The following is a 24,678-nucleotide window of genomic DNA, read 5'->3' on the forward strand; positions in this document are numbered from 1 at the left end:
ACGCGATCCAATGGCGTCATCTAACTGACGCTACAGGAAAGCGTCAGTTATGACACGGGTACGTTTAGGTCTGCGGTAGTGGTAGGGTTACACGCGATCCTAGGGCGTCATATAACTGACGCTAGAGGGCGCCTAAAGCGTCAGATATTGAAGCATGGTCAAATGCTTCCCAAGGCATTTGTGGCATAATGTTGATTAACATACAAATAAACACAAACAGCTTTACAGTGGTTACAGTGAGGCACTTACAATTGAAAGTAAATTTAAATCCAGAAATATACGCTATATATATTTAATATGTGTGTAACTACACAGAAAACGTTAAAGTTGTAATATAGTGACAGAATTTGTTTCTTTTCGTATTGTGGGATTGAAAAATGTATGTCAGGGACTTACAGAGATGTGCGTTTTGCACTCCAAAATGAATGTGAGTTTGCAGATGATTGTGGAGAGGCGGAGTTTAAGCAGAAAGCTAATTTTGATCAAACATTACGGTCACATTTTTTTTTTTTCAAATGAATACATGCATGAACTATTTGCAATAAGATCTACAACATGCACTTATTAAATAGATAGAGTGCATATAAATTTCATGCTAATATTTACAGAGTGATGGACATTTTTGTGGGAATTAATTTTATGCCACAAGTTCTGTCGACTGAGCTTAACTTGTATTGAACCCAGAATATTTAAAGGTGGTTGTTTGTTATCCATGCTAATCTGTGTCTCTCTCTGCATGCGTTCGTCCTCACACTATGCCTGTCTCTCGCTCATCGGCTCAGTGGCAGAGCTCCAGAATCACTTAGATCATTTTACCTAGGGCACAGAGAGGGCAACAAGAAGCCACTGACCCCCGCTTGCCCATGCAGGGCTTTACGCCTCGCTGACTTTCCTGGTGTGACATTTTCCCCCATTTCGGCCCTCCCCCTACCCACAATTCCCTCTCCGACCAACTAGCACAGCACAAGAGGGAAAATAAAAAAGCTCCGAATGATCATTGTCTGCATAGATATCAATCAAGTGAACAGCAGCCTGGGTCAATCTGCTGTCACCGTGTTCACAACTCACCACTATGGCACTCATGCAAAATGACAATAATGACAGAATGCCACAAGTGATATCACGTCTAAGAACTTTTTTAAAGGTAAATAAGTGAAGAAAGAGGAGAACTTGTGTCCATCTTGCATCACCTGACCCTTTACCACATTTACACAAGAGCTGAAAGCCCCCCTTTCTCTGCACTGACAAATACAGCCCCTTCGACAGGTCACGCAATGGTCGTGACATTATTAAAAGATCAATTGTGCCTTAAAACCTTGCTGATCTACTGTACAGCTATGACCGCGACAGATGGGACTTCTGTAGACGTGATTTTAAAATCTATTTAAAGAGGTTTTACTGACAATGATCTAGTGAGACAAACACTTTTGAAACCTATGGCTTTGACAAAACCCTGACCCGAGCCGAAGTGACAGCTGTGCTGATGTAGCTTATTGTAGGGGATGTGGATTGATTAGAAGTGGGAAAGTCCAGCCTGGTCTCATGAAAGTCACAAATGCCAAGATCTGAACCACTGGAAAATGAAATGAAATACATTAAATATACACACAGTGCTGGGTATAGTAACTGATTACATGTCCTCTGAATTACATAATCAAATTCCAAAAACTAAGTAGGCTACTTGTAGATAGATTATATTAAGTTTTAAAATATTGACTAGTTACTTGTGTATTGATTTCATTATTACATATTCATACAATGGCAGTACATCATCATTTATTGATTCTTACTAATTCTTCTCTAATATATATATATATATATATATATATATATATATCACTTATAAATATTGGCCACAAAGCATTTGATCACAGGAATTATAGAAATTATTAACTTTTAAGAAGTGTTTTTTCAACATTGCATATTTTAATCAAATCCTGACAAACACATTAATTATTATTTGAATTCACTTCATAAGTCATTTAAAATGTATTGTTATGTCTTTGAAAGTGTATTCTTTTTTATAATTTTATTATTTTAAAATGATTTATTTTCATTTTAAATTTGTATGATTTATTTAATGATTAGCTTTTCATTAAACTTTCAAAACCCGGTCTGAGAAACTCTGACTCAATATAATGCACTTCATGTTGTTGATATGTATGAAATATATTTTCGTTTTCTTTGCATTTTTATATCAAGGTACAAAATTATGCTATTCATTTCAATGTGATAAAGAGTCAGCAGTAAACTAAAAAGTAATCGAAACATAGCCAGATTATATTACACTCTTAGAAGAAAAGGTTCTATATAGAACCTTAAAAGGTTCTATCAGTCCTTGGAACCCCTAAAATGTTCTAAACACTCTTAAAAAAGGGTTCCTCTGGGTTCTATATAGAACCCTGGGGTTCCATACTTGGCCAATAGAACCTTTTACCAAAAAAAAAAAAGGTTCTATATAGAACCATATAGAGTTCCATATATGAAACGGGGGATGGAACCATTTCTTTAAATGTGTAATTTAATAGATTACGTTACTAACTATATTTTAAGTCATGTGATTTGAAATCAGTAACAGATTACAATTTGTAAGTAATCTACCGAGCAAAGGATTTTTACATTTATAAAATATTTGGCCCTTGCAATATGGGATTTTTTTTTTTGTCAGAAAAATGTAAAAGAGAATGAAATATTAAATAAGTATTAGTAATTTAGTGAAAAAAAAAAGGATTAAAAAAAATATATATATGACCTCTGAGTTCAAGTGAGTCTTGTATACCATTCACATTTGTCATGGGAATGAGTGACATCTTTAGCTTTGATCAGAGCTTTTTCAGCAACCTCTGAGCATCACTGACATTAATGGAGTGTTTTAAGAGTTAGCATGAAGACTGATGATGTAGACTAAGAGCTAGCATACAGTGTTCTTCGGCAGATCCTTCTTGCGGCCTCCAGGGAGGACAGTGTTGAGTGCTTGTAGAGCAGATATTTAAGGGGCACTGCCACGGTTGAGGAGTTTAGATTTTCCTCGTATTCTATAAAGCCGGAGTCGAGGGAGTTTGAAGAGAAGTGAAGTGTGTACTGTATGTGTGTGTGTGTAAGGGGGAAAGGGTGAACAAAAAAAGCAAGGCACACTGTGCGAGAATCAACACGTGTCTGCAAAAGTCTAGAGGTTCTGCAACAATCTGTTCCGCTTGGTTCGCTGCGGTGCCGTGACCTCGATTTCTGGACTGCTGTTGAAAGGCTTCTTGCACTCAGGCTTGACACAAGCACAGGACCGCCCTTCTCAATGCTGTTCTAACCTTGGCAAGTGTGTGGATGTGTGTGTGTGTGTGTGTGTATGGACACGGAGCTGCCCATAAAGCTGTGCAGTTGGTGCAGGAAAGTGTTGCTCTCACTGCCCCCCTGTCTAGGATGGGATGAACATCTCTGCAGTTTGGCAGTGCTGAAAAATGACACTTTCAATTGGGGTCAATTGGACCCCTGCCTCTGGATCTGAGATGGCAGCCATGACGAGGGGTAATCTCAGGATGAGGAAATAATTGGCTTTCTGGAGGAAGAGTGGGACCAGGCAGTGGAGATAAGAGAGGGTTGTGGAACACTAGGGGTCAGTGGAAGTCCACAAAACCATTCAAGTATGTGTGAAACCGAGTATTGGTTCCTAAATATGGGGGTACCAGCACACCTAGCGTACTGTAAATCACAGAGGAGATCTGTGGGAGAAAGGTGAACTATGTTAAAACACCTGCTACTGCTTCATGTCCATCCCTGTGACACATTTTTTCCATTTATTATCACAGTTCACCCTTCGCAGGGAGATTGATTGACAGGCGATCTGACCAATCATAATCCGCCAAATCCACCATTTTGTCAGACAAAGCAGTCAGGAGAGTTGATTAACGTCGGTGGATTTGAACTTGAAAAACAGTGTGTACTGACGTCTTTTCCACGGTTGAAAACAGCATTCCTTCTGATGTTCATTCATGTTTATTTAATGCTATAAACGAACTATATGGAAGAGATGATTGGTTCATTTGCAGATTTAACAGTGACTCTACAGCAATCTGTCATGACACATTAAAGGGTTAGTTCACCCAAAAATGAAAATTAAGTCATTAATTACTCACCCCCATGCTGTACCAACCCCGTAAGACCTTCGTTCATCTTCGGAACACAAATGAAGATATTTTTGATTAAATTTGAGAGCTGGATCACTCTTCCATAGACTGCCTAAGGGACTGGCTCTTGACGGCCCATAAAGTCATTAAAGAAAATGTTAAAATATTCCATGTGCCTACAGTGGCTCAATTATAAGTTTATCAAGCGGCGAGAATAATTTTGTGCGAAAAAAAACATAAATAATGACTTTATTCGACTATTCCATTACTTCCTTATGGGCGCATGCGCGAGAACTGAGATGACGACGTTCTTCTTCGACTTCTTCTTGTTATCGGCTGCTCACCGCTTAGGAGTATTACCGCCACCTACCGTATAAGATGATGTGCTGATATAGCTGGAAGCGCAAAACTTTCTGTTTACAAGCAGAGGAAGATCTGCCCTGTACATACGCTTTTCAATTAGCGTATTTTCCGCACTATAAGGTGCACTTAAAAGCCTTTAATCTTCTCAAAAAACGACAGTGTGCCTTATAATCCGGAGCGCTTTATATACGGATCATCATCTTATACGGTAGGTGGCGGTAAAACTTATAAGCGGTGAGCAGCCGGTAACAAGAAGTAGTCGAAGAAGAACGTCGTCATCTCAGTTCTCGCGCTTGCGCCCATAAGGAAGTAATGGAATAGTCGAATAAAGTCGTTATTTATGGTTTTTTTTTTCGCACAAAATTATTCTCGTCGCTTGATAAACTTATAATTGAGCTGCTGTAGGCACATGGAATATTTTAACATTTTCTTTAATGACTTTATGGGCCGTCAAGAGCCAGTCCCTTAGGCAGCCCATGGAGGAGTGATCCAGCTCTCAAATTTAATCAAAAATATCTTCATTTGTGTATAACGAAGGTCTTACGGGGTTGGAACAGCATGGGGGTGAGTAATTAATGACTTAATTTTCATTTTTGGGTGAACTAACCCTTTAAAGAGCCACAAAACGGTATTTTATTGTTTCTTAAAAAAAATGACCAAATTTGAAAGTTTATACTTTGTTTCATATCAAAATTAACCTTCTCTGTCTAGTTTGTCGGTGTCAGTGTCCTCTTTGATTTGAGACTTGGCCCAAACTTCTACTTTTAAATCCTCCTAGAGCCGAACCTAGGCCTTATTTAACCTCTTTTGGGTAAAATACACTGAGTACGTATTATGTTGTCCCTGGGATGGGATGAACATATCATTTGCCATTATTATTAAAGGCCTACTATTGTTCTCAATGGTATTTTGAAGCATTAAGTAACATTATGTCAATCATATGCCTGGCAAGCCAAAAGGAATTCCCTGTGTTATTCTCATCTCACCTCTCTTTCTCCTTGTCTTGCTCCAGACTAATTATGCTGGGGTTTATGGAGCATTTTTACCGCCCCGCTCCTGTACCTCCAAAGTGGTTTGCTAAAACAGCGATGACACGGGGCTGTGGTAATTATCTAATTGTTTGAGTCACGTCTGTCTTTGATTTATGGTGTTGCATCAGAGCCTGACCTGATTTATAATGAGGTCCCCTCACTTGTGAACATCTGAACCTGAATTATGTGGCACAAGCCCAATTATTTCTCTATGAGGTTTTGGTGACTGTTGACATTGATGGCGCGCATTCTCAAAACAGCTGCCTGCCCAGCTTTTGCCTAACCACAATAATACGATCCATCATTTTAGAAAAGACTCACCTCCTCTCCTCTCTCGCTTACACCAGCGCAGAGCTGCAGACTCCATCGTTGCTCACTGCAAACAGCACCATGTTTCTTCATCACCGCTGTGTTAAAGATGCTCGGTGCGTTTCGCCATCATCTCTGGCAAAGGGGTGCACAGGTTCGCCCTCGTCATCAGTTCCACCTGCCAGACTGAGACCGCCCGTCTCACTAATCTGTCTTTGGGGAGAACGACAACGGGAGCCAGCAAAGGACACGGCACCCCCCCAGGCCCCATAAATCCCGCCGGCTCCCGATTACCCAGTTCAGGCCACAAAGTCAAAGAACTGGGCATTAAGTGGAGCAAGTTGCTTGGCACCAAGGACAAAGCTGACAGGAAACATAAGGCCCCCACATGCGGCCCGGATGTGAAGAATAGGACGTACGCTACACAGATGAGACGGCCCCTCTCAAATTAGCACTGAGCAGGGTGACTTGCCGCGACGGCGGCTGATGAAGAGACACGCGGCTGCCACTATTTGCGCCGCTAAGGCATTCATCAAATTAATTACTGCTGCGCCCAACCACCTCTCTGATACCTCTTTATTTTGAGTCCTGTAAATGGGGCCTCAGACGAGTCCTGACAGGGAGCCCTAATACACACACTGCCTCTTCTCCAGCAACATAATTAATTGAAAACTTCGCTGGCTTGACAAATTGGAATGATGAATCTATCTTCTATGAATAGCTTAAGGAGAGAGAGAGAGAGAGAGAGAGAGAGATGAAAAAAATGCATAATCAGTCAAAAATGTAGAAGCAACATCTCTCTCACTAGCTTTGCCGTGTATTGAGAGCCATTAGGGCCGGGAGAAGTCGTGTCGCTGCAAAAAGACGACTCTCCTTCCTTCCACATCTCGATTGATAACTTTGGCTCTTCGATTTAATAGAGCGGTCAAGGTGGAGCTGTTCTTCTGTATGGTTCAAGAGAAATAAAGAGAGGTAACATCATTAATCATGCACTTGTTCTATTTTTTTTTTAACTCTAGAATATACCGGCTTTGTTTCTCTAGTGTCTCCCCAATAATTCGAACCATGTTTATGGCTTGTGTTTGATGTTCTAGATTTATAATTTTAAATAAACTAAATTCTAAAGTCAAAACATCAATTATTTAGATGCAAATGTACCTTTAACAGGGTCATGAGGGTGAAATGCACCCTTAAAAGGCATTTAAGAAACACCATAACACATCTCTTGATTAATTACATTGATGTCTTAACAGTATAAAGGCACTACAGTGCATCTCTTTCACTTACTGAAGTGCAATTGGACAAAATCAATCAGTCAATCAAGTGCCTTCACAAAATGTAAATGAACATCTAGAGGTGCATACATTTTTGGTTAAGATCAAGACAAATTTTTGGTAAATGCAAGAGTCCAGCACTGTGTAAAGTCTCCACCAGCACATACCAGACTTTAAATGAATATAAGGTCTGGACTCAGAGGTGCCAATTCATGTGTGAAATCTATTCTTCATGCCCTCTTGCAACCATTCTTTCACAATTTGAGCCATTGATTTGGGTTGGAAGAACTGTTGCAACACGCGAGAAAAATAATGATCACTGCAATAATGTTTTACAATCTTAAGCATTTGCCTATTTATATCCAAACTGCATAATAATTGTTGAATAATTCTTTTATTTTTTAAATGTATAAATGATGAGAAAACACTATTTCTTTGTTTTGTGTTTATTTTGAATGATTGCAATTATCTGCACCCCAACGTGGTATACTTTGAGTACATAATAAGTATGCTGATATTGTTGTATATATTTGATTTGGCCTTGTCAAGTCCATTTTTTTTTCTTCTGAAGTAAACAAACTAGAAAATTGTCATCCTTTTAAGCCTCAGTTTTTCTAGAACTTTCATTATCAGGATACAGATACCAGATTATCCTGATAGTTTATACACTACGCATTTGCATTTAGGCTACTTACCCATCATATATTAAAATGTATTCAAAATTAAATGTTACATTTCCAAATATTTAATTTAGCAAAAGAACAATGTAATAATAATGTTCATTTATTTGATTATTATTATGATTAGTGGTGCTTGAAAAGTGTAGCACACTAACTATCTCACATAGTTTTTTTTTTCAATTTATTTTTTCGATACAATGCTAGGTTGTTTTAACCCAATTTTGGGTAAAATATGGACAAACTCAAACATTGGGTTAAAAATGTAATTTAAGAAATGTACTGTTACCCAATGGCTGGGTTTGTCCATATTTGACCCAAAATTGGGTTAAAAACAACCCAGCATTTTTTAGAGTTTATATTCTTCTGTATGAAATTTGCCACGTAACTCATCCCGCACCGTTTGTCGTAGACCCTTGAATGAGATGTCAAATACATGTCTAGTATTAGTTTTGTAACATAACATACCGTATTTTGAAGATTTATAGATTTAATGACTGCACAGAGAGCCTTGAGAGAATATTCCAAGAGATTTAGAGGATGCGTGACCTGAGCGGACAGCCTGTAATGGATGAGCAGGTGGATGGAGGTGAATTATTAAAGTAGCAAGTAGGCACTTAAACTCCTGTGTGTAGGAAACTCTCAGTCCCCAACCAACTCCATAGCACTGGGTTTAGATGAAAGGGATTTAGAGTTTTCTTTTCGTAAAATATTTTGTCTAATCTAAATGTTTTCAAACTTCAAGAATAATGCAGTTCTATAGTTGCCCAGAATTACACATTTTATCTCAAATCATAGGGGGAAAAAAGGCTTGTTATAAACTATAATAGTTAAGTGAAGCTAGATCTATCATTTGTGAGCTTTGCACATGTGCACTCTGTTTGGTATTTGCTTTTGTGGTATTCCTCACAGGCATACTGTATGTATGTCTATGCAGAAAATATGAGAAGGTTGCAGATGTGAAGGACACACCTTTTCCATGGTAAGTAGACATTCTTAATAGGTAGAGGCCTGTTTGTGAAATATGAGAGGCAAACTGGTATGTGACATTACTGTCATCCCCAGGGAGGCCGGCAGACTGATTTCAGTTCAGAGAGAACCTAGACAGGACAACAGAACTAAATAAAGTCTCAGATGGATGGAACTGAACTCCAACTAGAAAACCTGCAAGACAATGAGATTCCCTGTGCCCTCTGTTTACATGCTCTTCAAACACACACGCACACACAATTTGACATTACAAATTCAATATTACAGATATACATAAACTGAAAATATTGTGTTCTGAAGACTTATTTACAATATCCATTGAAAAAGCTTTCTTGTATTAATTCAAAATTCTAAGTTAAAGGGTTAGTTCACCCAAAAATGAAAATTAAGTCATTAATTACTCACCCCCATGCTGTACCAACCCCGTAAGACCTTCGTTCGTCTTCGGAACACAAATGAAGATATTTTTGATTAAATTTGAGAGCTGTATAACTACCACATTGGCTCCTAAGGGACTGGCTCTTGACGGCCCAGAAAGTCATTAAAGAAAATGTTTAAATATCCCAAGTGACTACCGTGGCTCAACTATATGTTTATCAAGCGACGCGAATACTTTTTGTGCGAAAAAACAAACAAAAATAACGAGTTTATTCGACTATTTCTTTTCTTCCTTGTAGGCCAGAACGAGACTTCCTTAGATTTCCACGACGCATGCGCGAGAATTGCGATCTGAAGTAGTGTAAGCTGGTGTAAGCAGATCGCAAATCTCGCGCATGCGTCGTGAAAATCTAAGGAATTCTCGTTCTGGCCTACAAGGAAGAAAAGAAATAGTCGAATAAACTCGTTATTTTTGTTTGTTTTTTCGCACAAAAAGTATTCGCGTCGCTTGATAAACATATAGTTGAGCCACGGTAGTCACTTGGGATATTTAAACATTTTCTTCATTGACTTTCTGGGCCGTCAAGAGGCAGTCCCTTAGGAGCCAATGTGATAGTTATACAGCTCTCAAATTTAATGACTTAATTTTCATTTTTGGGTGAACTAACCCTTTAATTCTAATTGATCTAAGCACATGCAAAAATGTTCAAAAAACGTGTGTTATTATTATACTTATTTTCTTGCCATCTTTTGCAGGATTTAATAGCATAATGTGTTGTACAGTATCTCATTCTCTCTATATAATTATAATATATTTGAATATGAACATGATCAGGGAAGATTTGGCTGAGCTTTTTATTGTGGCACTGCATCGTTCAGTTCTCTTTGGGCCTCATTTTCATGGACTAAATCTCCTGGTTATTTGTTTTTCATATTACTAGCTCTGGGACCAAGCGAAATCCTTTTTCGTGACCCCCCCCCCAACCCCCACCCACCCCTCAAAGCAATCATTGCAATGCGTTTGCATTAACTGAAAAAATATTTAGTCTCCATAATATCAATGCTAAAGTACTCCAGAAGATAGGAAAAAATAATAAATTAGAGGAAAATCTCGTTAGTAGGGATGAGTTGGATTTTACGTGAACGGGAAGGGATGTTTTCCGAGACGGAAGTTTGATGTAGATTAATTTTTAGATATTAAATGCATTGGTAAGTTTTTCGATAATATAATATCGTCACTTTTTTCAAAATTAAAAATATTTTCATGATTTGTAATCACAACATTTTTTTCTTTCGTCAAATCAACTTTTGTTGAAAGATAATTTATGTAGTTCAGATAACATAATATTTTGAGTTTCTGGTGATTAAATTAATCTCCTTCATTGCATTAACTCAATTTTTCAATTTCGATGAACTTAAAATTTTAAGGCAACCAGATTACTTATTTTTTTTAAGTTAAACCAACAATATTTTTTTACAGTGAAATTGTATTCATTATACTGTTTTCTAACAGTACACTAGATCCGCACTCATGAGCAGCTCTGTTTCACTGACTGCTCTCCTCGGGTCTCTTGTTAAGCTGCTTCCTCTCAGTCTCATTGTCTCATTAGAAATCTTCTGAATTTTAGATGAAGCAATGATCCAAAAGCTTTAGAAAACATAGCACATGAAACACAGGTTCATCCACCTGCCTTTTCATTAAGATGTGGGTGACTGTCATCTCTGAGTGCATTGCTTAGTCTTAATCTGCCTGCTTGAGCAAGTGCACTATACTTTTTCACACACCTAACTATATAATATTCCATGTAAATTTAAGCATCCGAGGCCCTGTAGCTTAGAGCGGTGCGGAACAGGGGGTTGTTGGGTTCATAAATGAATAAGAATCTCCAAATGAGTTTGCTGACCTCTTAAACTCTGTGAAATTAATATAAGCAGACATCCTGGCTGCTGCAGGGCTACCGCGGAGCCGGAGGAAGATCACTTAAGCTCTCGGAGTTTCCTGAAACTTTTATAAGCTGACTTTTCAAGACACATTGTTGCGTTTTATTGATGGTGGCAGGGAGCAATATGAAGGCAGATAAACCTTCACTTCACTTAACCCTATACATAAGAACAGGGGAAATTCAGGCATCGCAGCATGTGGTGTCACTCGCTTTCCCACCGCACAACTCTTTGACTCTGTGTCCTTGATTCGAGAACCCCACTTGCTTCTGCTAAGCCCATGGAAACAAACAAAGCTTTGGTGGAACAAACAAAACAAAGGTGAAGGCGTTTTTGAGACCTCGTGTTTGACGGTTGACAGTCAGCTCATTTTCTTATCTGCCACAAACCCGGGGCTTCCAGCAGTTATCGGCATTGTAATGCTGAAACATAATGTTTACTCTGTTTTTAGTCCGCCCAGCTGAGTTGCTTTTTGCTAAGCCAGTAAATAGCGCCAACAGGCTTTTCATATCACACTTGAGAGTGGACAAAACAAATTACACTAATGTCAATAAAAGAAGATACGGAAATGCCAGAGTGTAATGAACCACTTCAGTATGTGAGATGGACAGACTTTTTAATTGTTTTTCTATGTAAACATATGCTTGATGAGCATCTTAAGCCACGGTCACACTAGACTTTGAGCATGTGAAATTTGTACACACTATAATGTTTGTAATATGAGATCACTCTCTGCTGCGTTGACCAAAATAATGGGCAGCACATGGATGACACATTTACGTTACGTCTTGAACAAAGATTGTTGGAATCTGGTGTGACACATCTCTGTGTATATGTGTCTTAGTATATGAGGAGATAGAAGAACTGTAAAATCACATTAAATCCCCAATTCAACCAAACAAAAAGGCAGAGATCATATTCTCACGATCCTCTAAAATCATAATAATGATTTGCATAGATATGTAGAACATTGCTAATTTAGTATAGGGTGAGGAAGGATGTAACATCGTTCATTTCAGCCTCCTATTCATTTTTTTTAAATCAATGACGCATTTCAGAGGGTAAAAACTGGCTGTGTGACGGCCACATGCTAAATAATTCACACTTCTTATAAATATTGCACATTCACACTTGGATAAAATATCAACCGAGATATCTCTTAGGGTTCAGGGCACTCAGAGTTCAGATAGATCCGCCGGTCCAATAATCCACTTTATGGGACTACTGAGACACGAGATAAATAAACGCATTGTGAGGTAGGTCTTCATCCTATTTATACTCATTTGGTTGCAGTATTTAGGGGAAAATAAGCGTTTAATGGTAACGGAAAATGTATTTTCAGGTACATTTGATCAGATTTGTTGATGTTTTCTTTTGCTTCTGAGGGGACAGTTGCATTTTGTAAACTGATGTAAAGCACAGATTGTAAGAAAAAATGGTTAGCTTTGCTGAGACTTAGTTGTGCAACAATTTTTAATTTTTTGTTGGTCAAACTGTTTGATATGCAGTACAATAACATTGAAATTGTGTTTGAATGTCAAAAATGGGCACTAAATGTGCTAGAAAACTGCATTATTTGTTGATCCAAGATTAACTGTGAAATCCGGTAAGTGCAAACTCAGTGTATAACTTTGTGTACAGTAATTATCAATATCTATCAATAAAGCTATAGTTATGTAACTGTGATGCTGTGAATATTTCTTTACACTTGTGCACTTTTTCTGAAACTTGGGTATTTTTTCAGATGTTCATTCTCATATACAGTATGTGTACATCTGACAATGAATGAAGAATGAACACCTATTCATGCAATTCCAATCTTTCCCATTCAAAGGAAATGCCTCTGTGACAAATGAGGTGACAAGCGAGACTGTGAGTGGTTATTAATGAACATTTGTGCTAATGCAGTTGTTCTGCTCCAGATTTTGATTCCCACAGCTGGGAATTTCAGTTTATTGCTTACATTATACTCATACAAAATGTAGTAAAACGTTTTCAGAAAAGCCAAAAGATATTCAGTCGTACAAAATGGATAATTTTATTATAATTAATTTTATTAAGTTATAATCCTGTGAAAAAACATTACAAATCCAATGACAACCTCATTCAGCTGGTTGTTTTCCAATTAACTATACATTTTTGTGAAAATTTAGCTAAATATGATATATATTACAAGTGCAACTATGCTTGTGATGACCTAAAGAAGCACATCATAATCAGATTAAACTATTTACACATCACAATATTACGACATAATACATTACAAATTCGAATGAACATTTTCTTAAACCAAATCATGATATTTTCACATGGCCAGATTTTAGACTGATGGCACTGCAGTTAATTCTGGCCAATAGGAGGGGAAGAGTCCGTCTGATTGATTTATTAAAGGTGCCAAATGGGATTTAAAATCAAATCATACAACATGTTCCATACCAGATGGGGGCAGTATACCTCCAGAAATACCTCCACGGCCACGCGCTCTCTCATGTCTTCGAACAATATGGGCGAGTGCTGTGTTGCTCTGTCTCCCTCGTGCATATTAATCAAATCAATTGACGCGATAGTAAAAGGTTGGAAGACCGCAGTTTCACGTGGAGCATTTGGAGATTTTCAGAGATTAGAGACTTAATGAACAACATCTCAATACTAAATTATAAGGGCCGTCTCATAGACAAGTCGGTGCATTTCGACGATATGGGAAAATTAAAGCCCAGGCTATTATTTCTAGTTTTATGATATTCGATTTGTTCATATTACATTTTTATCATTAGTTTGAATTAATTTGACAGACAGCAATTCCCTGATGTGGACCAAGCTAGCGTCTTTCAGAGCTGCCAACTCTCACAACACTTTTCACACACTTTCACGCCACACATCAGTTTTGTCATGCACAGAAAAGGACACGGAGACCGATGTCAGCTCTCAGATTCTGTTCATTTTATTACGCAATTCAAACAATAAATACAGTATTGGCGCTTTACACGACAGATCCCTAGCGCACGTGAACCGATCATCTCTACTAGCTAATGGTAAAAGAACACGAACACTGGTGAAAGATACAGTATGCTACAACTTACCAAAATGTATTCCTCATGCATAATATCGACCAATCATTTTTTTTAACTCTTCCCTGAACTGAAATGTAGTAGTGGGCTGTATTTTCCACACGACTGACGTCAGGTTCAAGTACACACAAGCTGGCGCGAGCGCGACTTACTCGTGTACTGCAGTTTGGCTGGTGGTAACGTTGCCCGCCCGCATACCGCCTCCCATGGTCGAAACTGGTATTACGACACCTGCCGGGCCGGGGCTAGTAATTTAGCATGCTAATTCAGGTTAATATCTCGGCAGCACTATTACTTGTCAGTTTTTTAATGACATCATCAACCTTATTTCTTCTCAATCTTTTGATGCGTGTTGCTCATTTTTGGGATATTTTAACCTCAATTTTTACAGATGGCACCTTTAAGTGAGCATTTAGTTTTTATGCATTTTATTTGCAGAACAGTTTATCTGAAATTGTAAATGTCACAACAACAAGCAGAAGAGTCCAAAAAAAAAAAAAAAAACTTTCAGAAAGTCAGAATAAGCTGTAGACAAGCCTTGATCATGATGTGCTCATCGGAACAAACATTTCACCAATAAGAGCAGTGATATTCAATCCATAATCCAAAGAAAATGGGAAAATTCTATGCGTAAGGTTATTCTTTGGTCTTCTCCACAAAAGAAACTTGACGAAAAGCTCAGTGTTCATTTGGGTAAATCTGCAATGGGACAAAGGCTTGATAATATGAAATAGACCAGGGGTGTCAAATACAGCTGCTGAAAGGCCACTGTCCTGCAAAGTTTAGCTTCAACCCCAATTAAACTCACTTGAAGCAGCTAATCAAGGTCTTACTAGGCATACTAGAAACTTCCAGGCAGGTGTGTTGAGGCAAGGTGGAGCTAAACTTTGCAGGACAGTGGCCCTCTGGGACCAAATTTGGACAGCCCTGACATAGACACTATCAAAGGTGCAGAAAGAATGGAATTGTGAAGAAATGACTGACCTCTGAATAAGAGGGAGGAGGCTGGAGGCGGAACTGCTGATTGTAAGCTGGGCCATCCAACAGCCAGTCCGGTTGAGGCTGGTAGGCTGGAGGACTGTGATCTTCAAACTGTTCCTCTAACACAACCTCTGCATAGCTGGGTGGGGCTGTCAGGCAAATAATCATTAAAAAAATAATGACAAGATTTATGTACATATTTCAACTAATATGAACAATTTATGCATATGTTAAAGGGATACTCCACCGTTTTTTATACTGCCGATCCGATAACTATATACCACAGCAAGTGATTGGGAGCACTTCGACTCGGCGCAGTAATATCATCACTCGTGAAAAATCCTCTCCCCCTCTCCCTCTCCAGAGTGATGATATTACTGCGCCGAGTCCATAGATAAATATGCGCCGAGTCAAAGTGCTCCCAAGAACTTGCTGTGTTATTCCGCCATACAATATAGTCATCCACTTTACACACTTAGAAAAGCGCAACGTTTTATTTTGTGTCACCGTCCTAGGTCGAGTTACACTGCTCGAGTAACTGTATTTAAATAGGGAAATTGTGGAGGTGTTTGGTCGCTTCTCTGCTTGGCCCATAGTGAATGAACTGGGCTAGATAAGTGCAATCAAAGTGTCTCACGCGCCAGAGCGATTGAGTGCACGCACTGAGACGAGAGAGGAATGTATCAACTCATCTTAGTTAAGGGAATAACATAGTTTAATATGAAAAAACAGTGGAATATCCCTTTAAGTAATTTTCTGGAAATATAAACAGTTGAAAGTGAGAGGACATTTCTTTTTTTTCTTTTTTTTTTTTTTTTTTACAGTTTATAAGCTGCATTCATCACATCAATAAATTCACACCATACCTTCAGCTACATCTGGTAGGGTAAACATGGGGTACAGCAAGCTCATGTCCATAATGCTCGTGTCAAAACTGTGACTGGAATGACCATCGGTACTGATCACCAGTGGAAGCAGTACTTCTAGATTTTTGGCACCTGGTATCTGAACGAGAACCTTTAGAAGAGAAACAAACATATAGAATAAAGATTCATATAAATGGTGTGTATGTTATGGTATAGGTGGCGGATGAACCCAGAAGCAGACGGTGTGCAATCACAGATAATTTATTGAAGACAAAAAGGGGAAAACAAAGCCCACGAGGGGGCAAAACAAGACTCTGACAAGGTGACTGACTAGACAAGGTACTGACAAAATAAAACTAGGTAAACGACTGACACGAGCAATAAATAAACAGGACAAATACTCTTGACAGGTACTCACAAACTTGGCACAGATAACACTTGGCAACATTTGTCAACATTAGTCAATGAACCGACACAGGACAGCAAACACAAGGGGATTAAATAGGGAACACTAATGACGAGGACAGGTGAGACTGACTAGACAATAATGACAAGACGAGGATAACAAGGGGGCGGAGTAAAGAAACGAGACAACACAAGCACATGGCCCAAACAGACCATGCGCTTGTACACAAAACATGATTCTGTCATGATCCTGCCTCATGACCAGAGAAAATCAACCACAAGAGGGCAGAATCATGACAGAACCCCCACCTTAAGGAGCGGCTACCAGACGCTCCTCAAGGGGACATTAAACACGGGACATGACAGACTGTGACAAAGACAAAAACCAACAGTACATAGCAAAAACCAACAAAGGCAAACAAGAATACACAACAACAGGGTTGGGGTGGAACATCAAAAATAATAAACAAGGAAGGGGAGGCGGAGGGACAACAAAGTCCTTGAGCGAGGGTCCAGGGTGCACAGGCGGGACGGTGATCTTGGGACCACGGGGTATGGGCTTGGGACGGGGGGTCCGAACGGACTTGGGTGGAGTGGTGTGGGTAGAGGGAGAAACAGTCCGGGGTTGAGACATGGCAGGGGAGACAGGAGAAACAAGCGGAAGTCCAGGGGCAGTGGAGACAGGGACAAATGGGGAAACAGTCCGGGAATTAGTGGAGACAGGGGCGACCGGGAAAACAGACTGGGGTACTGCATTAGTGGCAGTAGCAACAAATTCAGAGGACTCAGAGGATGGGGAAACAGGACTCCTGACGGGGGACATGACAGGCGAAAGGACAGGACTGGGTGCAGCGCTCTCGGCGGCTGGCGCGGGTTCGGCGCTCTCGGCGGCTGGCGCGGGTTCGGCGCTCTCGACGGCTGTAGACACGGGACAAGACAATCTGCCAGACCTGGCTGGAACCTCCAGAATCTTGGCTAGACTTGACAGGTACTTGGACAAAGTTCTTGCCGCAACAGCAATAGGCAACTCCTGATCTGCTGATACTGACCGCAAAACAGCCTCAGCAGCCGAATCAGCTGCAGCCCTCTCAGCGGCGCTCACGACAGCAGACTCAGGGACGGTGTCCTCAGCAGCGGGTTCAGGGACAGCGCTTACAGCAGCGGGCTCTGGGACAGCGCTTACAGCAGCGGGCTCTGGGACAGCGCTTACAGCAGCGGGCTCTGGGACAGCGCTTACAGCAGCGGGCTCTGGGACAGCGCTTACAGCAGCGGGCTCTGGGACAGGTGGAGATGAAGGACGAGAGGCTCCCCTCCTCCTCCTCTTCTTCCTAGGCCGTGGCACGGACGTAGTAGACGGACCCTTGACCGGTTGGAGAAGCTCAATGGGGGCTGTAACTGGTGCAGGAAGGGCAGTCTCAGACAGCGTTGACTCTGTCGAGGATGATTCAGAGGGAGAATCCCATGAACTCCGTCTCTCTCGCTTGCCACGGAGATGAGGTGGTGTGGACGAAACCTCAGGCGAAGATACGGAGGAAACCAGATCCCCTTGAGTGACCACAGCTAGAACACGACCCTCCGGGATCACGGGCAGCTTGGCGGATGATGAGCCTGTGGGTGCCTGTGACTCTCTCCGAGACAAGCAATCCACCAACTCAGTGAACGGATAAGTCACCAGCTCCTCCCGTTCAACCAGGGGTGGAAGAGAGTTGAGACCAGCGACGAGGTAGCAGTTTAGGAGGAACTCCGGAATGAAAAACCTCCTCTCGTTCACAACCCGGGCATACTCCCTTATCGATAGCTGTCCCTGAGCGGGAATCGGGAGCTTGCCTCTCTTCGAGTTAGCGATGGTCTTGGACCACCACTCCTTCAGTTCCTCAGAGTCATGCTTGACACTGGAGGACATACCATCTGCTGGGTTCGATGCTGGTCGGTTCATTCTGTTATGGTATAGGTGGCGGATGAACCCAGAAGCAGACGGTGTGCAATCACAGATAATTTATTGAAGACAAAAAGGGGAAAACAAAGCCCACGAGGGGGCAAAACAAGACTCTGACAAGGTGACTGACTAGACAAGGTACTGACAAAATAAAACTAGGTAAACGACTGACACGAGCAATAAATAAACAGGACAAATACTCTTGACAGGTACTCACAAACTTGGCACAGATAACACTTGGCAACATTTGTCAACATTAGTCAATGAACCGACACAGGACAGCAAACACAAGGGGATTAAATAGGGAACACTAATGACGAGGACAGGTGAGACTGACTAGACAATAATGACAAGACGAGGATAACAAGGGGGCGGAGTAAAGAAACGAGACAACACAAGCACATGGCCCAAACAGACCATGCGCTTGTACACAAAACATGATTCTGTCATGATCCTGCCTCATGACCAGAGAAAATCAACCACAAGAGGGCAGAATCATGACAGTGTATAAATACATAGCTATATTAGCTAGTAGAGTTTTTAGAAATTACTATAATTATTAGTAAGTCTACATTTTTTTTTTACATGTGCTCATCAGAATATTCTTCAAACGACTGGTAACACTGAATGAGAGAAAAAAAGAAATCCTTCATAATCATCATATAATGATTACTTACTGCAAGCAAGTATTCCACTTTCAGGATGTCTGAATTCAGAATGGATGGAGAAACTGGAGGAATCTTCAATGCGTTTCCATTCCACCTGCTGGAACAGTTAGACGGCACCGCATTTCCACTAGCACTGGCAACCACCTGTTTGATGATTTTTTTTTTACCCTTTGCCATATAGGTCTGTATCTGGTATATCACTGCTTTTGGCACAACTAGACGAGAGGAGAGGTTCTCAATCAGAGCAGAGATTGGGATTGATTCTCCTAGAGAAGACAAAAAAAGCAAATGTGCAATCATAAGTTTACCTTTGATCTGATGATGATCCATCCAAAACTATTTAGTGTTCTTTTAATGGTCTTAACCATTTTAAATGACAGGTCTCTTGTCAGGGAATTAGCAAGAATTACAACAAATATTGCAGCCTAGATAAAGTAACTTGGTGCAGAATCAACTTGCAAACAGCTCTATACAAGAGACAAAAGTATGTTCTCTAGGGTATAAATAAAGTCAAAATGTACTAGATTTGGCATCATGTGACCTACAGCATCCCATATTCTACCAAAAACTCAATTGGATCTTTGATGTTTTTCTGAGACAGAAATGGCTTTTTAAGTAGTGCCTTTAAAAGCTTAGTGTATAGCCATATTGGGCATGGCCTATTTTTATTCACTTTATTGCCTACAAGGAGTTCATACATTTTGTTCTTGTAATGACAAGCTGATTATTTAGCAGCGATTACTCCAGCTTTCAGTGTCACATGATCTTTCAGAAATAATTCTAATATGCAGATTTGCTGCTCAAGAAACATGGAAACGATGATGCATACTTTTTCAGGATTCTTTGATTAATTGAAAGTTCAAAAGAATGGCATTTTCTTTAGTGACCCCAAACTTTTGGATATGTTTGGTAACTTTATGTTACCTTCTGTTGAGCAAAAACCTACAATATTCAAATACTGTCATCCTGTCACACCCAGAAAGCTTCAAAGCTCATAAAAATATACTTATTTTATCTTACCACGGCAATAGCCCTGCCGGTCTATACTGACCGACAGTGAGATGGGACCTGACGTAAAGATCCAGCTGCCGATCATCTTCTTACAGGTTTGTGACACTGGAGACTGTAATGACAACTCTGAGTCAGAGGTCAGGAGGATGTTCTCTAATGCAGTACTACTTTGCTTCAGATTTTACATCAATTCTACATTTCATTTTAATTTGATGCTAATGTGGCTTCCAGAGAAGAGGAACTAACTTTGCAGCCATTCAAAAAAAGTATGTTCTACATGGTATGAATGAAGTCAGAATGTACAACATCTGGCATCATGTGACCTAAAGCATCGACTGCTAATCACATACATTGTCCATTCATTGGATGCACACCATAAAATGGGTATACGTAGGAAAACAGAATGCATTTTTGACATACTCACTATTAATGATGGCATATTGACATCAATAGGATTGAGGATGCAAAGTTCTCTGCAAACACGTTGATTCTCATGAAATGGTGTTTTTAAAACTGCCTGCACCATGTAGAAAACATGGCCATGTTTTCCAGAGAACGAGGAAACCAAGGGACTAGGAGACAATTCAAAATGTGCGGTGTCAGTGCTCTGAATAGTGTAACAAGAGTTAATTTTGAACTGCAATAAATAAAACTATACACACAAAGTATATTTGTTTGCGATGATCTTATAATCTTTGCAGCCTTTATGTAACTAAGGCCTAAACAACTGAAAATGGAGTGTGCGTCAGGTCTCACACTTTAGAAAGTAATTTGATTAAATGGTGCCCAAAAAACTTGCACTGGGCCCGACCCATGCTCGGAATAGCCCTGCCAAACATTTGAACTTACCTCTGAGGTAATTGTAGTTCAAAAGGGATCACATACATGCCACTATGAAGGATGAGGTCTTGACCTAATCAAATATTAAATAATTCAAACTGTACTACATTCATGTTCAAAGGCAATGCAACAGATCACACTTCAATCAGCACAAAAAATCATGAGTATTGCAGCAGGCCTACCTGTTGATGCTAAAAGTGTCTTGGATAAGGAGAGATGTTTCCTCTCTTCGGAACAGCGGGACCATTTGTGCATCCAACTCACCTGAGCATATCCCTTCAGTAATACTTTTATGGCTTTGACTGTGGTGGCTTCCGAAATTTTGAGCGAAATATGTCCAGACACTACATCACCAGAGCAGTAGTAACCATCCCTCTGGTGATTGTTGTCAATAATTAAATCCAGTGATTTTCCTTTCTGTGGCATCTTGTTTTCTGGGGAGTGCAAGAGTACATTTAAATAGGAAAACACACATTGTTTATCTCATTGCATTTGTGGATTATTGATCAGCATCGAGATACTACTACACACACTTTATAATTGCGTGTCCAACATAATATTTAGCTATGCTTACCAATATCAACATAACTTTATAAAGACGCATAAAGCGCCTTTTAAACACTTTCAGTCAATGTTTAAAAGGCACTACATAAATAAACAACCATTGTGTATTATTTCGAATTACTTCTCACTTTGCTCACGCTGCAGCAGCACACGCCCGACTCACTCAGGTGTCTACAAGCCACGCCCAGTTTTTATTTATATGGGGCGATATTTGATTAAATAGATAAATTTACAAATATATTTATATATACAAAATATTTAATATTTGTAATGACCCACCCACCCTTTTAAGTCGACCTCACGCTGATAAAAGTCCAGCCACATCATGTATACATTTTTTGATTGGCCAGTTGCTGACTCACAGCCAATCAGCTTGCTTGCTTTGGCGTTCATGCCGCCAAACATGATGAATCTGAAAAACAAAAAAACAAAAAACTGTGGTGGTTTCCAGTCGAGGCCTTTCTGACGACGACTAGAAACTTCCAAACAGCTATCCACAGAGCTAATGAAAGGTTTGTTATTATCTTCCCGCTTGTTCACAACACAAAAGTATATTCATTTTGCTGCATCGTTGTTTATAATTGTAGCCTAGTCATGTTAACCACTTTCTGGAAAGATATCCATCACAAATGAACAGAAATCTCTGATGTATGCACTTTTGGGCACAGGCTTCACCTTAAAAAGTACAACGGGACTAACTTACTAACTTACAAGGTTTAATTTTACATTTAAAAGTGGACCTAGTATGAGTTTGATATGCAATTATGTCACTGATAAACGTCCAGACAAGTTTAAGTTAACGTTACAACGTGTAATTTGTTAGGTTTAGCAAATGGTTTACAAAGCTTTCCAATTGAGATGCAAGTAGCAAATAACTCGAATTTTTCTATGGACAGGACAAGGTGTTTCTTTTTATGATCTGTTAAGACCACCTCAATTCTCATACTTATCTTGGATCAGCAAACATCCAACCTTAAGGACATGTAATTGAAGATAGCTCCTCTCCAGAAGTGTCTTCTCTTTATCACCACCCAATGGTGAGTATATAAACCTACACAACACAATGTCTACTGTATTATGTTCTTACTAGTACAATATTACTGGTAATACATAGAGCCTCTAGTTGATTACCAGTGTTTATGATTACATAACACATACTATTTTAGAAATACAGCTCCATTTATAAAAGTAAAAGTAATCCTGAGGAATTTTTTTCCAGTTTCAAGTGTATCTTTCCAGGTGCAACTCGAAAGATGTTGCTTACCTAAAGCCGTTTGAGATTCTAATTTAGACCGCAAATGCAATAAAAGCAAGAATGTTAAAGCCATTCATTATGGCACAAGAGAACTCTACTGAATGTGTAGAAAGCAGTAACGGTTTGATGTACTGCAATTGTTTGATATGATTATTCAGCATGAGCAAAAAAGAGAGGTCAGAATCAGGTCATAGAATGCAATAATCTCAGTTACAGGCGCCATCAGTACAGAAATGTGAGGTTTTGCAGCTTACCTAGAGTGTATGCGAGTTGTGTGTGTGTGGTGCGTGGACTGCTGCAATCTCCCCTGTGGGCTAATAGATTCGAGATGACATGTTCTCCGCTTCCATGCTGAATGTTCAGTGAACTTTCTGGCACAGAGGCTGCCTCTAAAGTGGGTTCAACCAGAGGTTAATATAAACAAACAGCAGAAAATGGAGAGCCAGGGATTATTAAATGTTAGGATGACTGACAAATCCCTCATTGCCATTAGCCCACGGCCTTCACCTATGCCCTGCCTTCCAAAAAATACTGTACCGTGGCTCGACAATTTACCTTTTTTCTTTTTTTGGCAGTGGCGTGTTTAGTTGGGGCTGAGAATTTGTAATGTGTGGTCAGATTATGAGTCACTTGGCTAGAGAAAGCTTTTGCCAAAATGTCCTGTAAGATTGTGTGCCCACATTTAATGAGTTTAAAAATATGATGAAGTGTTGGGAGACGTTTATGCCAGCTGAGAGACAGATTTTCTCTGTGTTTGATGGTATGATCGATTTTAGTTTCAGGGTACTAAACGGTTATATAATTTAAAACAGTGTTGAAATATTTGCAGTTCTTGGTCTTAATTTTGCAGTATGATCAGGATGCATTAAATATTTTTAAATATATTCTGAACAGTTTATTTAAAAAAAAAGTATTTAAAAATATTGGATCATACATAAACATAGCTTGAAATAAAGTCTTTTCCCCAACACTTTTCAAGAACATAAAAATCATAAGAGGAAAAAAAAAAGGAGATTATAAGAGTCAGAGCAATAATAATAATGAAATAGAATTTTTACATATCTGAACATATTTTAAAATATTGTATATAATTATGCTATTGGTTTATGAATGAATTGTCATCTTTGTTATGGTTTTTGAAAAGTACATTCTTTCAGATATTTCATGTTGCAGAAAATCACACACACTGCCATCTTGTGGATGAGCGATCGAAATGCAAGCAGTGTAAATAAATTGCCCCTTTTGGATTTTTTGTGATATAACAGACAAATATCATTGTTCACCATTATTTACAGCTTGCATTAATAAATTATGGAGAGTTTAGTCTGTTATCTAAAGCTTGGTAAACTTAATTGCAGCTTCAGCTTTGACAGATTGTGTATGGAACATAGATTGTGTGTGTGTGTGGGTGTTTTTCCCTAGTTAACAATATCTGCAGTGCTCCTTTGAAATTCCTGCTCATATGGAAAGAGTTAATTCCAGGATGTGAATTGTCCCTGTCCGAGCAGCTGAAATTTATCACTGCCAGCGACAATGTGCAAATTTTGTGATGTAGGCAGTGCATTGTTAACAGTGATTGTCATCTAATTAAATCGTGGCTCGTCACAAGAGATGCTTTTTATGCTGAGATAAGCATTGGGAGTCTACTCAAGCGTTCCCAAGATCAATAAAGATGTTCCCTTCTGGATTACGAATAGTCTGAGGGTTACATGGGGCAGAGGAATTAATTAGGAAAGAATTCTTATATCCCCCTATAGACACACACATACAGTTTAACTTTTATAGTTGGTTAGTTGAGATGGGAAGGGGGTATTTAAATGATTTGATGTCAGCTTTCACTCCGGTTTAATGCTGATGTTTAAGAGAAAGCATCAGGAAAACTTAGAGCAAATTAAAATGTCATGTGAAACTAAATTTAAATGATGTCCTTTTGTTCAGTAAACAATCTATTCAAAGGCATTTCAATTATAACAGCTCATTCACAAGCCAATAATATTGAATTG

At 39.4% G+C, this 24,678-nt stretch overlaps 2 protein-coding genes and 1 long non-coding RNA gene across 3 annotated transcripts in view; 1 reads left to right on the forward strand and 2 right to left on the reverse strand.

The window, feature by feature from the left end:
* Window positions 1-14,555: 14,555 nt before the first annotated feature.
* On the reverse strand, window positions 14,556-21,653 carry LOC120477421 (arrestin domain-containing protein 4). Its single transcript, XM_039669010.2, has 9 exons — window positions 21,549-21,653; window positions 21,039-21,290; window positions 20,866-20,929; window positions 20,441-20,588; window positions 20,026-20,128; window positions 19,015-19,271; window positions 15,997-16,147; window positions 15,134-15,279; window positions 14,556-14,848 (listed from the first exon to the last, which is right to left on the reverse strand). The coding sequence occupies exons 2-9, from the start codon at window positions 21,280-21,282 to the stop codon at window positions 14,828-14,830; spliced, it is 1,134 nt and encodes a 377-aa protein (XP_039524944.2). The 5' UTR covers window positions 21,283-21,290; window positions 21,549-21,653; the 3' UTR covers window positions 14,556-14,827.
* Window positions 16,206-18,833, reverse strand: LOC148977444 (uncharacterized). Its single transcript, XM_089116471.1, has one exon. The coding sequence runs from the start codon at window positions 18,335-18,337 to the stop codon at window positions 16,748-16,750; it is 1,590 nt and encodes a 529-aa protein (XP_088972597.1). The 5' UTR covers window positions 18,338-18,833; the 3' UTR covers window positions 16,206-16,747.
* Window positions 21,654-21,835: 182 nt separating the features above from the next.
* The window catches only part of LOC120477417 (uncharacterized), a 67,174-nt gene continuing 64,331 nt past the window's right edge, over window positions 21,836-24,678 (forward strand). Inside the window, exons 1-2 of the long non-coding RNA XR_005622393.2 lie at window positions 21,836-21,932; window positions 22,317-22,457. This is a non-coding gene — a long non-coding RNA (uncharacterized LOC120477417). The remainder of the gene's footprint in view (window positions 21,933-22,316; window positions 22,458-24,678) is intronic.

Source organism: Pimephales promelas, chromosome 10 (genome assembly GCF_988280905.1).
Source record: "Pimephales promelas chromosome 10, fPimPro1.hap1.1, whole genome shotgun sequence".
NCBI lineage: Eukaryota > Metazoa > Chordata > Actinopteri > Cypriniformes > Leuciscidae > Pimephales > Pimephales promelas.